The sequence below is a fragment of the Hypanus sabinus genome, chromosome 15 (assembly GCF_030144855.1).
Source record: "Hypanus sabinus isolate sHypSab1 chromosome 15, sHypSab1.hap1, whole genome shotgun sequence".
Taxonomy (NCBI): Eukaryota; Metazoa; Chordata; class Chondrichthyes; order Myliobatiformes; family Dasyatidae; genus Hypanus; species Hypanus sabinus.
Window position 1 is genome coordinate 90,924,838 of NC_082720.1, and position 14,596 is coordinate 90,939,433.

The following is a 14,596-nucleotide window of genomic DNA, read 5'->3' on the forward strand; positions in this document are numbered from 1 at the left end:
GTTAGAATGAAGTCCGTCTCATCTCTTGGGAGGGGGGGGGGGGATCAAACCTGTTCTCCCAAGGACACCTTCACCTCATGAGCAACAACTGAAACAGGTTATCGAGATGTTTGACCCTGCTTGTCAGACCAAGCTGTGTATAAAGTGGCTGCTGGCTTCCTGACTTACGGTGGTGTGTGTAATGTCCCAAGGTGGTGCAAGGGGCGTGGACATTTTCAATCTCTTCACTCTGTGCTTATTTTTCTCAACAGACGTCCAAGGTTCACACCAGGACACAGTGGGGCAAATTGTGCAATGCATCTTAGACAACAAAGGTGAGCTCCATTGTACGGGTGGAGATGCGTCTCTAATATAAAGCTGCCCCGACACATCAAACTATCCAAGCACAGACAGTGGAATCATTGATTACTTGCTGAATGAAGTCCATCACCTCTGCTGGAGCATAGGCTGCCACTAGCAGCATGTTGTGGGCCAGTCTCCAGGGCTAGCCTATCTTTGAAGAGCTTTGCTTTCCTAGGAATGAGGTGTTTGGAGCTTCTGTAGCTGAGTTTTTAAGAGATGGGATTGCTAGCCACATGTCCAATGCTTTTCCTTTAGCAGCCAGGCTTAGGATTGTCCGTGGCCTGAGACAGGGCAGGGCTGTCTGTGCACTCTCCTGTCTCTGCACTCTCCCACCACAGACAGCACTCTCCTGTCCCAGCACTCTCCTGTCCCCGCACTCTCCTGTCCCAGCACTCTCCTGTCCCAGCACTCTCCTGTCCCAGCACTCTCCTGTCCCCGCACTCTCCTGTCCCCGCACTCTCCTGTCCCAGCACTCTCCTGTCCCCGCACTCTCCTGTCCCCGCACTCTCCTGTCCCCGCACTCTCCTGTCCCCGCACTCTCCTGTCCCCGCACTCTCCTGTCCCCGCACTCTCCTGTCCCAGCACTCTCCTGTCCCTGCACTCTCCCACCACAGACAGCACTCTCCTGTCCCTGCACTCTCCTCGACCCGCACTCTCCTGTCCCCGCACTCTCCTGTCCCAGCACTCTCCTGTCCCAGCACTCTCCTGTCCCAGCACTCTCCTGTCCCCGCACTCTCCTGTCCCCGCACTCTCCTGTCCCCGCACTCTCCTGTCCCAGCACTCTCCTGTCCCCGCACTCTCCTGTCCCCGCACTCTCCTGTCCCCGCACTCTCCTGTCCCCGCACTCTCCTGTCGCAGCACTCTCCTGTCCCTGCACTCTCCTCTCCCCGCACTCTCCCACCACAGACTGCACTCCTGTCCCTGCAATCTCCTGTCCCAGCACTCTGCTGTCCCAGCACTCTCCTGTCCCAGCACTCTCCTGTCTCTGCACTCTCCTGTCCCCGCACTCTCCTGTCCCCGCACTCTCCTGTCCCCGCACTCTCCTGTCCCCGCACTCTCCTGTCCCAGCACTCTCCTGTCCCTGCACTCTCCTCTCCCCGCACTCTCCCACCACAGACTGCACTCCTGTCCCTGCAATCTCCTGTCCCAGCACTCTGCTGTCCCAGCACTCTCCTGTCCCAGCACTCTCCTGTCCCTGCACTCTCCTGTCCCTGCACTCTCCTCTCCCCGCACTCTCCTGTCCCCGCACTCTCCCACCACAGACTGCACTCCTGTCCCTGCAATCTCCTGTCCCTGCACTCTCCTGTCCCAGCACTCTCCTGTCCCAGCACTCTCCTGTCCCCGCACTCTCCTGTCCCCGCACTCTCCTGTCCCCGCACACTCCTGTCCCAGCACTCTCCTGTCCCTGCACTCTCCCACCACAGACTGCACTCTCCTGTCCCTGCACTCTCCTCTCCCCGCACTCTCCTGTCCCCGCACTCTCCCACCACAGACTGCACTCCTGTCCCCGCACTCTCCTGTCCCCGCACTCTCCTGTCCCCGCACTCTCCTGTCCCCGCACTCTCCTGTTCCCGCACTCCGCTGTCCCCGCACTCCCCTGTCCCCGCTCTCTCCTGTACCCGCCCTCTCCTGTCCCCGCCCTCTCCTGTCCCCGCCCTCTCCTGTCCCCGCCCTCTCCTGTCCCCGCCCTCTCCTGTCCCCGCCCTCTCCTGTCCCCGCCCTCTCCTGTCCCCGCACTCTCCTGTCCCCGCACTCTCCTGTCCCCGCACTCTCCTGTCCCAGCACTCTCCTGTCCCTGCACTCTCCCACCACAGACTGCACTCCTGTCCCTGCACTCTCCTGTCCCTGCACTCTCCTGTCCCTGCACTCTCCTCTCCCCGCACTCTCCCACCACAGACTGCACTCCTGTCCCTGCAATCTCCTGTCCCAGCACTCTGCTGTCCCAGCACTCTCCTGTCCCAGCACTCTCCTGTCTCTGCACTCTCCTGTCCCCGCACTCTCCTGTCCCCGCACTCTCCTGTCCCCGCACTCTCCCACCACAGACTGCACTCCTGTCCCTGCACTCTCCTGTCCCTGCACTCTCCTCTCCCCGCACTCTCCTGTCCCCGCACTCTCCCACCACAGACTGCACTCCTGTCCCTGCAATCTCCTGTCCCTGCACTCTCCTGTCCCAGCACTCTCCTGTCCCAGCACTCTCCTGTCCCAGCACTCTCCTGTCCCAGCACTCTCCTGTCCCAGCACTCTCCTGTCCCTGCACTCTCCTCTCCCCGCACTCTCCTGTCCCCGCACTCTCCCACCACAGACTGCACTCCTGTCCCTGCACTCTCCTGTCCCTGCACTCTCCTCTCCCCGCACTCTCCTGTCCCAGCACTCTCCTGTCTCTGCACTCTCCTGTCCCCGCACTCTCCCACCACAGACTGCACTCCTGTCCCTGCAATCTCCCACCACAGACTGCACTCTCCTGTCCCTGCACTCTCCTCTCCCCGCACTCTCCTGTCCCCGCACTCTCCTGTCCCCGCACTCTCCCACCACAGACTGCATTCTCCGGTCCCTCCACTCTCATGTCTACACTCTCCCACCACAGACTGCACACTCCTGTCCCCGCACTCTCCTGTCCCCGCACTCTCCTGTCCCCGCACTCTCCTATCCCCGCACTCTCCTGTCCCCGCACTCTCCTGTCCCCGCACTCCCCTGTCCCCGCACTCTCCTGTCCCCGCACTCTCCTGTCCCCGCACTCTCCTGTCCCCGCACTCTCCTGTCCCAGCACTCTCCTGTCCCAGCACTCTCCTGTCCCCGCACTCTCCTGTCCCCGCACTCTCCTGTCCCCGCACTCTCCTGTCCCCGCACTCTCCTGTCCCCGCACTCTCCTGTCCCCGCACTCTCCTGTCCCAGCACTCTCCTGTCCCTGCACTCTCCCACCACAGACTGCACTCTCCTGTCCCTGCACTCTCCTCTCCCCGCACTCTCCTGTCCCCGCACTCTCCCACCACAGACTGCACTCCTGTCCCCGCACTCTCCTGTCCCCGCACTCTCCTGTCCCCGCACTCTCCTGTTCCCGCACTCCGCTGTCCCCGCACTCCCCTGTCCCCGCTCTCTCCTGTCCCCGCCCTCTCCTGTCCCCGCCCTCTCCTGTCCCCGCCCTCTCCTGTCCCCGCCCTCTCCTGTCCCCGCCCTCTCCTGTCCCCGCACTCTCCTGTCCCCGCACTCTCCTGTCCCAGCACTCTCCTGTCCCTGCACTCTCCCACCACAGACTGCACTCCTGTCCCTGCACTCTCCTGTCCCTGCACTCTCCTGTCCCTGCACTCTCCTCTCCCCGCACTCTCCCACCACAGACTGCACTCCTGTCCCTGCAATCTCCTGTCCCAGCACTCTCCTGTCCCAGCACTCTCCTGTCCCAGCACTCTCCTGTCCCAGCACTCTCCTGTCCCAGCACTCTCCTGTCTCTGCACTCTCCTGTCCCCGCACTCTCCTGTCCCCGCACTCTCCTGTCCCAGCACTCTCCTGTCCCAGCACTCTCCTGTCCCAGCACTCTCCTGTCCCCGCACTCTCCTGTCCCCGCACTCTCCTGTCCCCGCACTCTCCTGTCCCCGCACTCTCCTGTCCCCGCACTCTCCTGTCCCAGCACTCTCCTGTCCCTGCACTCTCCCACCACAGACTGCACTCTCCTGTCCCTGCACTCTCCCACCACAGACTGCACTCCTGTCCCTGCACTCTCCTGTCCCTGCACTCTCCTGTCCCTGCACTCTCCTCTCCCCGCACTCTCCTGTCCCCGCACTCTCCCACCACAGACTGCACTCCTGTCCCTGCACTCTCCTGTCCCTGCACTCTCCTGTCCCTGCACTCTCCTCTCCCCGCACTCTCCCACCACAGACTGCACTCCTGTCCCTGCAATCTCCTGTCCCAGCACTCTCCTGTCCCAGCACTCTCCTGTCCCAGCACTCTCCTGTCTCTGCACTCTCCTGTCCCCGCACTCTCCTGTCCCAGCACTCTCCTGTCCCAGCACTCTCCTGTCCCAGCACTCTCCTGTCCCCGCACTCTCCTGTCCCCGCACTCTCCTGTCCCCGCACTCTCCTGTCCCAGCACTCTCCTGTCCCAGCACTCTCCTGTCCCTGCACTCTCCCACCACAGACTGCACTCCTGTCTCTGCACTCTCCTGTCCCTGCACTCTCCTGTCCCTGCACTCTCCTCTCCCCGCACTCTCCCACCACAGACTGCACTCCTGTCCCTGCAATCTCCTGTCCCTGCACTCTCCTCTCCCCGCACTCTCCTGTCCCCGCACTCTCCTGTCCCCGCACTCTCCCACCACAGACTGCATTCTCCGGTCCCTCCACTCTCATGTCTACACTCTCCCACCACAGACTGCACTCCTGTCCCTGCAATCTCCTGTCCCTGCACTCTCCTGTCCCAGCACTCTCCTGTCCCAGCACTCTCCTGTCCCCGCACTCTCCTGTCCCCGCACTCTCCTGTCCCCGCACACTCCTGTCCCAGCACTCTCCTGTCCCTGCACTCTCCCACCACAGACTGCACTCTCCTGTCCCTGCACTCTCCTCTCCCCGCACTCTCCTGTCCCCGCACTCTCCCACCACAGACTGCACTCCTGTCCCCGCACTCTCCTGTCCCCGCACTCTCCTGTCCCCGCACTCTCCTGTCCCCGCACTCTCCTGTTCCCGCACTCCGCTGTCCCCGCACTCCCCTGTCCCCGCTCTCTCCTGTACCCGCCCTCTCCTGTCCCCGCCCTCTCCTGTCCCCGCCCTCTCCTGTCCCCGCCCTCTCCTGTCCCCGCCCTCTCCTGTCCCCGCCCTCTCCTGTCCCCGCCCTCTCCTGTCCCCGCACTCTCCTGTCCCCGCACTCTCCTGTCCCCGCACTCTCCTGTCCCAGCACTCTCCTGTCCCTGCACTCTCCCACCACAGACTGCACTCCTGTCCCTGCACTCTCCTGTCCCTGCACTCTCCTGTCCCTGCACTCTCCTCTCCCCGCACTCTCCCACCACAGACTGCACTCCTGTCCCTGCAATCTCCTGTCCCAGCACTCTGCTGTCCAAGCACTCTCCTGTCCCAGCACTCTCCTGTCTCTGCACTCTCCTGTCCCCGCACTCTCCTGTCCCCGCACTCTCCTGTCCCCGCACTCTCCCACCACAGACTGCACTCCTGTCCCTGCACTCTCCTGTCCCTGCACTCTCCTCTCCCCGCACTCTCCTGTCCCCGCACTCTCCCACCACAGACTGCACTCCTGTCCCTGCAATCTCCTGTCCCTGCACTCTCCTGTCCCAGCACTCTCCTGTCCCAGCACTCTCCTGTCCCAGCACTCTCCTGTCCCAGCACTCTCCTGTCCCAGCACTCTCCTGTCCCAGCACTCTCCTGTCCCTGCACTCTCCTCTCCCCGCACTCTCCTGTCCCCGCACTCTCCCACCACAGACTGCACTCCTGTCCCTGCACTCTCCTGTCCCTGCACTCTCCTCTCCCCGCACTCTCCTGTCCCAGCACTCTCCTGTCTCTGCACTCTCCTGTCCCCGCACTCTCCCACCACAGACTGCACTCCTGTCCCTGCAATCTCCCACCACAGACTGCACTCTCCTGTCCCTGCACTCTCCTCTCCCCGCACTCTCCTGTCCCCGCACTCTCCTGTCCCCGCACTCTCCCACCACAGACTGCATTCTCCGGTCCCTCCACTCTCATGTCTACACTCTCCCACCACAGACTGCACACTCCTGTCCCCGCACTCTCCTGTCCCCGCACTCTCCTGTCCCCGCACTCTCCTATCCCCGCACTCTCCTGTCCCCGCACTCTCCTGTCCCCGCACTCCCCTGTCCCCGCACTCTCCTGTCCCCGCACTCTCCTGTCCCCGCACTCTCCTGTCCCCGCACTCTCCTGTCCCAGCACTCTCCTGTCCCAGCACTCTCCTGTCCCCGCACTCTCCTGTCCCCGCACTCTCCTGTCCCCGCACTCTCCTGTCCCCGCACTCTCCTGTCCCCGCACTCTCCTGTCCCCGCACTCTCCTGTCCCCGCACTCTCCTGTCCCCGCACTCTCCTGTCCCCGCACTCTCCTGTCCCAGCACTCTCCTGTCCCTGCACTCTCCCACCACAGACTGCACTCTCCTGTCCCTGCACTCTCCTCTCCCCGCACTCTCCTGTCCCCGCACTCTCCCACCACAGACTGCACTCCTGTCCCCGCACTCTCCTGTCCCCGCACTCTCCTGTCCCCGCACTCTCCTGTCCCCGCACTCTCCTGTTCCCGCACTCCGCTGTCCCCGCACTCCCCTGTCCCCGCTCTCTCCTGTCCTCGCCCTCTCCTGTCCCCGCCCTCTCCTGTCCCCGCCCTCTCCTGTCCCCGCCCTCTCCTGTCCCCGCCCTCTCCTGTCCCCGCCCTCTCCTGTCCCCGCACTCTCCTGTCCCCGCACTCTCCTGTCCCAGCACTCTCCTGTCCCTGCACTCTCCCACCACAGACTGCACTCCTGTCCCTGCACTCTCCTGTCCCTGCACTCTCCTGTCCCTGCACTCTCCTCTCCCCGCACTCTCCCACCACAGACTGCACTCCTGTCCCTGCAATCTCCTGTCCCAGCACTCTCCTGTCCCAGCACTCTCCTGTCCCAGCACTCTCCTGTCCCAGCACTCTCCTGTCTCTGCACTCTCCTGTCCCCGCACTCTCCTGTCCCCGCACTCTCCTGTCCCAGCACTCTCCTGTCCCAGCACTCTCCTGTCCCAGCACTCTCCTGTCCCCGCACTCTCCTGTCCCCGCACTCTCCTGTCCCCGCACTCTCCTGTCCCCGCACTCTCCTGTCCCAGCACTCTCCTGTCCCTGCACTCTCCCACCACAGACTGCACTCTCCTGTCCCTGCACTCTCCCACCACAGACTGCACTCCTGTCCCTGCACTCTCCTGTCCCTGCACTCTCCTGTCCCTGCACTCTCCTCTCCCCGCACTCTCCTGTCCCCGCACTCTCCCACCACAGACTGCACTCCTGTCCCTGCACTCTCCTGTCCCTGCACTCTCCTGTCCCTGCACTCTCCTCTCCCCGCACTCTCCCACCACAGACTGCACTCCTGTCCCTGCAATCTCCTGTCCCAGCACTCTCCTGTCCCAGCACTCTCCTGTCCCAGCACTCTCCTGTCTCTGCACTCTCCTGTCCCCGCACTCTCCTGTCCCAGCACTCTCCTGTCCCAGCACTCTCCTGTCCCAGCACTCTCCTGTCCCAGCACTCTCCTGTCCCCGCACTCTCCTGTCCCCGCACTCTCCTGTCCCCGCACTCTCCTGTCCCAGCACTCTCCTGTCCCAGCACTCTCCTGTCCCAGCACTCTCCTGTCCCTGCACTCTCCCACCACAGACTGCACTCCTGTCTCTGCACTCTCCTGTCCCTGCACTCTCCTGTCCCTGCACTCTCCTCTCCCCGCACTCTCCCACCACAGACTGCACTCCTGTCCCTGCAATCTCCTGTCCCTGCACTCTCCTCTCCCCGCACTCTCCTGTCCCCGCACTCTCCTGTCCCCGCACTCTCCCACCACAGACTGCATTCTCCGGTCCCTCCACTCTCATGTCTACACTCTCCCACCACAGACTGCACACTCCTGTCCCCGCACTCTCCTGTCCCCGCACTCTCCTGTTCCCGCACTCCGCTGTCCCCGCACTCCCCTGTCCCCGCTCTCTCCTGTCCCCGCCCTCTTCTGTCCCCGCCCTCTCCTGTCCCCGCCCTCTCCTGTCCCCGCACTCTCCTGTCCCCGCACTCTCCTGTCCCCGCACTCTCCTGTCCCCGCACTCTCCTGTCCCCGCACCCTCCTGTCCCCGCACCCTCTTGTCCCCGCACCCTCTTGTCCCCGCACTCTCTTGTCCCCGCACTCTCCTGTCCCCGCACTCTCCTGTCCCAGCACTCTCCTGTCCCCGCACTCTCCTGTCCCAGCACTCTCCTGTCCCAGCACTCTCCTGTCCCAGCACTCTCCTGTACCCGCACTCTCCTGTCCCCGCACTCTCCTGTCCCCGCACTCTCCTGTCCCCGCACTCTCCTGTCCCAGCACTCTCCTGTCCCAGCACTCTCCTGTCCCCGCACTCTCCTGTCCCCGCACTCTCCTGTCCCCGCACTCTCCTGTCCCCGCACTCTCCTGTCCCCGCACTCTCCTGTCCCCGCACTCTCCTGTCCCCGCACTCTCCTGTCCCCGCACTCTCCTGTCCCAGCACTCTCCTGTCCCTGCACTCTCCCACCACAGACTGCACTCTCCTGTCCCTGCACTCTCCTCTCCCAGCACTCTCCTGTCCCCGCACTCTCCCACCACAGACTGCACTCCTGTCCCCGCACTCTCCTGTCCCCGCACTCTCCTGTCCCCGCACTCTCCTGTTCCCGCACTCCGCTGTCCCCGCACTCCCCTGTCCCCGCTCTCTCCTGTCCCCGCCCTCTCCTGTCCCCGCCCTCTCCTGTCCCCGCCCTCTCCTGTCCCCGCACTCTCCTGTCCCCGCACTCTCCTGTCCCCGCACTCTCCTGTCCCAGCACTCTCCTGTCCCTGCACTCTCCCACCACAGACTGCACTCCTGTCCCTGCACTCTCCTGTCCCTGCACTCTCCTGTCCCTGCACTCTCCTGTCCCTGCACTCTCCTCTCCCCGCACTCTCCCACCACAGACTGCACTCCTGTCCCTGCAATCTCCTGTCCCAGCACTCTCCTGTCCCAGCACTCTCCTGTCCCAGCACTCTCCTGTCCCAGCACTCTCCTGTCTCTGCACTCTCCTGTCCCAGCACTCTCCTGTCCCAGCACTCTCCTGTCCCCGCACTCTCCTGTCCCCGCACTCTCCTGTCCCCGCACTCTCCTGTCCCCGCACTCTCCTGTCCCCGCACTCTCCTGTCCCTGCACTCTCCTCTCCCCGCACTCTCCTGTCCCCGCACTCTCCCACCACAGACTGCACTCCTGTCCCTGCACTCTCCTGTCCCAGCACTCTCCTGTCCCAGCACTCTCCTGTCCCAGCACTCTCCTGTCCCTGCACTCTCCTCTCCCCGCACTCTCCTGTCCCCGCACTCTCCCACCACAGACTGCACTCCTGTCCCTGCACTCTCCTGTCCCTGCACTCTCCTCTCCCCGCACTCTCCTGTCCCAGCACTCTCCTGTCTCTGCACTCTCCTGTCCCCGCACTCTCCCACCACAGACTGCACTCCTGTCCCTGCAATCTCCCACCACAGACTGCACTCTCCTGTCCCTGCACTCTCCTCTCCCCGCACACTCCTGTCCCCGCACTCTCCCACCACAGACTGCATTCTCCGGTCCCTCCACTCTCATGTCTACACTCTCCCACCACAGACTGCACACTCCTGTCCCCGCACTCTCCTGTCCCCGCACTCTCCTATCCCCGCACTCTCCTGTCCCCGCACTCTCCTGTCCCCGCACTCTCCTGTTCCCGCACTCCGCTGTCCCCGCACTCCCCTGTCCCCGCTCTCTCCTGTCCCCGCCCTCTTCTGTCCCCGCCCTCTTCTGTCCCCGCCCTCTCCTGTCCCCGCACTCTCCTGTCCCCGCACTCTCCTGTCCCCGCACCCTCCTGTCCCCGCACCCTCTTGTCCCCGCACCCTCTTGTCCCCGCACTCTCTTGTCCCCGCACTCTCTTGTCCCCGCACTCTCCTGTCCCCGCACTCTCCTGTCCCAGCACTCTCCTGTCCCCGCACTCTCCTGTCCCAGCACTCTCCTGTCCCAGCACTCTCCTGTCCCCGCACTCTCCTGTCCCCGCACTCTCCTGTCCCCGCACTCTCCTGTCCCAGCACTCTCCTGTCCCAGCACTCTCCTGTCCCCGCACTCTCCTGTCCCCGCACTCTCCTGTCCCCGCACTCTCCTGTCCCCGCACTCTCCTGTCCCCGCACTCTCCTGTCCCCGCACTCTCCTGTCCCCGCACTCTCCTGTCCCCGCACTCTCCTGTCCCAGCACTCTCCTGTCCCTGCACTCTCCCACCACAGACTGCACTCTCCTGTCCCTGCACACTCCTCTCCCCGCACTCTCCTGTCCCCGCACTCTCCCACCACAGACTGCACTCCTGTCCCCGCACTCTCCTGTCCCCGCACTCTCCTGTCCCCGCACTCTCCTGTTCCCGCACTCCGCTGTCCCCGCACTCCCCTGTCCCCGCGCTCTCCTGTCCCCGCCCTCTCCTGTCCCCGCCCTCTCCTGTCCCCGCCCTCTCCTGTCCCCGCCCTCTCCTGTCCCCGCACTCTCCTGTCCCCGCACTCTCCTGTCCCAGCACTCTCCTGTCCCTGCACTCTCCCACCACAGACTGCACTCCTGTCCCTGCACTCTCCTGTCCCTGCACTCTCCTGTCCCTGCACTCTCCTCTCCCCGCACTCTCCCACCACAGACTGCACTCCTGTCCCTGCAATCTCCTGTCCCAGCACTCTCCTGTCCCAGCACTCTCCTGTCCCAGCACTCTCTTGTCCCAGCACTCTCCTGTCTCTGCACTCTCCTGTCCCCGCACTCTCCTGTCCCCGCACTCTCCTGTCCCAGCACTCTCCTGTCCCAGCACTCTCCTGTCCCAGCACTCTCCTGTCCCCGCACTCTCCTGTCCCCGCACTCTCCTGTCCCCGCACTCTCCTGTCCCCGCACTCTCCTGTCCCAGCACTCTCCTGTCCCTGCACTCTCCCACCACAGACTGCACTCTCCTGTCCCTGCACTCTCCCACCACAGACTGCACTCCTGTCCCTGCACTCTCCTGTCCCTGCAGTCTCCTGTCCCTGCACTCTCCTCTCCCCGCACTCTCCTGTCCCCGCACTCTCCCACCACAGACTGCACTCCTGTCCCTGCACTCTCCTGTCCCTGCACTCTCCTGTCCCTGCACTCTCCTCTCCCCGCACTCTCCCACCACAGACTGCACTCCTGTCCCTGCAATCTCCTGTCCCAGCACTCTCCTGTCTCAGCACTCTCCTGTCCCAGCACTCTCCTGTCCCAGCACTCTCCTGTCTCTGCACTCTCCTGTCCCCGCACTCTCCTGTCCCCGCACTCTCCTGTCCCCGCACTCTCCTGTCCCAGCACTCTCCTGTCCCAGCACTCTCCTGTCCCCGCACTCTCCTGTCCCCGCACTCTCCTGTCCCCGCACTCTCCTGTCCCCGCACTCTCCTGTCCCCGCACTCTCCTGTCCCCGCACTCTCCTGTCCCAGCACTCTCCTGTCCCTGCACTCTCCCACCACAGACTGCACTCTCCTGTCCCTGCACTCTCCCACCACAGACTGCACTCCTGTCCCTGCACTCTCCTGTCCCTGCACTCTCCTGTCCCTGCACTCTCCTGTCCCTGCACTCTCCTCTCCCCGCACTCTCCTGTCCCCGCACTCTCCCACCACAGACTGCACTCCTGTCCCTGCACTCTCCTGTCCCTGCACTCTCCTCTCCCCGCACTCTCCTGTCCCCGCACTCTCCCACCACAGACTGCACTCCTGTCCCCGCACTCTCCTGTCCCCGCACTCTCCTGTTCCCGCACTCCGCTGTCCCCGCACTCCGCTGTCCCCGCACTCCCCTGTCCCCGCCCTCTCCTGTCCCCGCCCTCTCCTGTCCCCGCCCTCTCCTGTCCCCGCCCTCTCCTGTCCCCGCCCTCTCCTGTCCCCGCACTCTCCTGTCCCAGCACTCTCCTGTCCCTGCACTCTCCCACCACAGACTGCACTCCTGTCCCTGCACTCTCCTGTCCCTGCACTCTCCTGTCCCTGCACTCTCCTCTCCCCGCACTCTCCCACCACAGACTGCACTCCTGTCCCTGCAATCTCCTGTCCCTGCACTCTCCTCTCCCCGCACTCTCCTGTCCCCGCACTCTCCCACCACAGACTGCATTCTCCGGTCCCTCCACTCTCATGTCTACACTCTCCCACCACAGACTGCACACTCCTGTCCCCGCACTCTCCTGTCCCCGCACTCTCCTATCCCCGCACTCTCCTGTCCCCGCACTCTCCTGTCCCCGCACTCTCCTGTCCCCGCACTCTCCTGTTCCCGCACTCCGCTGTCCCCGCACTCCCCTGTCCCCGCCCTCTTCTGTCCCCGCCCTCTCCTGTCCCCGCCCTCTCCTGTCCCCGCACTCTCCTGTCCCCGCACTCTCCTGTCCCCGCACTCTCCTGTCCCCGCACTCTCCTGTCCCCGCACTCTCCTGTCCCCGCACTCTCCTGTCCCCGCACTCTCCTGTCCCCGCACTCTCCTGTCCCCGCACTCTCCTGTCCCCGCACTCTCCTGTCCCTGCACCCTCCTGTCCCCGCACCCTCTTGTCCCCGCACCCTCTTGTCCCCGCACTCTCCTGTCCCCGCACTCTCCTGTCCCAGCACTCTCCTGTCCCAGCACTCTCCTGTCCCAGCACTCTCCTGTCCCAGCACTCTCCTGTCCCCGCACTCTCCTGTCCCCGCACTCTCCTGTCCCCGCACTCTCCTGTCCCCGCACTCTCCTGTCCCCGCACTCTCCTGTCCCAGCACTCTCCTGTCCCAGCACTCTCCTGTCCCCGCACTCTCCTGTCCCCGCACTCTCCTGTCCCCGCACTCTCCTGTCCCCGCACTCTCCTGTCCCAGCACTCTCCTACCACAGACTGCACTCTCCTGTCCCTGCACTCTCCTCTCCCAGCACTCTCCTGTCCCCGCACTCTCCCACCACAGACTGCACTCCTGTCCCCGCACTCTCCTGTCCCCGCACTCTCCTGTCCCCGCACTCTCCTGTCCCCGCACTCCGCTGTCCCCGCACTCCCCTGTCCCCGCTCTCTCCTGTCCCCGCCCTCTCCTGTCCCCGCCCTCTCCTGTCCCCGCCCTCTCCTGTCCCCGCCCTCTCCTGTCCCCGCCCTCTCCTGTCCCCGCACTCTCCTGTCCCCGCACTCTCCTGTCCCCGCACTCTCCTGTCCCCGCACTCTCCTGTCCCAGCACTCTCCTGTCCCTGCACTCTCCCACCACAGACTGCACTCCTGTCCCTGCACTCTCCTGTCCCTGCACTCTCCTGTCCCTGCACTCTCCTGTCCCTGCACTCTCCTGTCCCTGCACTCTCCTCTCCCCGCACTCTCCCACCACAGACTGCACTCCTGTCCCTGCAATCTCCTGTCCCAGCACTCTCCTGTCCCAGCACTCTCCTGTCCCAGCACTCTCCTGTCTCTGCACTCTCCTGTCTCTGCACTCTCCTGTCCCAGCACTCTCCTGTCCCAGCACTCTCCTGTCCCCGCACTCTCCTGTCCCCGCACTCTCCTGTCCCCGCACTCTCCTGTCCCCGCACTCTCCTGTCCCCGCACTCTCCTGTCCCAGCACTCTCCTGTCCCTGCACTCTCCCACCACAGACTGCACTCTCCTGTCCCTGCACTCTCCTCTCCCCGCACTCTCCTGTCCCCGCACTCTCCCACCACAGACTGCACTCCTGTCCCCGCACTCTCCTGTCCCCGCACTCTCCTGTCCCCGCACTCTCCTGTCCCCGCACTCTCCTGTTCCCGCACTCCGCTGTCCCCGCACTCCGCTGTCCCCGCTCTCTCCTGTCCCCGCCCTCTCCTGTCCCCGCCCTCTCCTGTCCCCGCCCTCTCCTGTCCCCGCCCTCTCCTGTCCCCGCACTCTCCTGTCCCCGCACTCTCCTGTCCCAGCACTCTCCTGTCCCTGCACTCTCCCACCACAGACTGCACTCCTGTCCCTGCACTCTCCTGTCCCTGCACTCTCCTGTCCCTGCACTCTCCTCTCCCCGCACTCTCCCACCACAGACTGCACTCCTGTCCCTGCAATCTCCTGTCCCAGCACTCTCCTGTCCCAGCACTCTCCTGTCCCAGCACTCTCCTGTCCCAGCACTCTCCTCTCCCTGCACTCTCCTCTCCCCGCACTCTCCTGTCCCCGCACTCTCCCACCACAGACTGCACTCCTGTCCCTGCACTCTCCTGTCCCTGCACTCTCCTGTCCCAGCACTCTCCTGTCCCTGCACTCTCCTCTCCCCGCACTCTCCTGTCCCCGCACTCTCCCACCACAGACTGCACTCCTGTCCCTGCACTCTCCTGTCCCCGCACTCTCCTGTCCCAGCACTCTCCTGTCTCTGCACTCTCCTGTCCCCGCACTCTCCCACCACAGACTGCACTCCTGTCCCTGCAATCTCCCACCACAGACTGCACTCTCCTGTCCCTGCACTCTCCTCTCCCCGCACTCTCCTGTCCCCGCACTCTCCCACCACAGACTGCATTCTCCGGTCCCTCCACTCTCATGTCTACACTCTCCCACCACAGACTGCACACTCCTGTCCCCGCACTCTCCTGTCCCCGCACTCTCCTGTCCCCGCACTCTCCTGTCCCCGCACTCTCCTGTCCCCGCACTCTCCTGTCCCCGCACTCT

The 14,596-nt window shown here is 64.6% G+C and overlaps 1 protein-coding gene across 1 annotated transcript in view; it reads left to right on the forward strand.

The window, feature by feature from the left end:
• LOC132405701 (RELT-like protein 2) overlaps window positions 1–14,596 on the forward strand; it is a 31,668-nt gene that overhangs the window by 7,130 nt on the left and 9,942 nt on the right. The window contains exon 3 of the mRNA XM_059990724.1: window positions 252–314. Coding sequence (XP_059846707.1) covers window positions 252–314 — 63 coding nt within the window. The remainder of the gene's footprint in view (window positions 1–251; window positions 315–14,596) is intronic.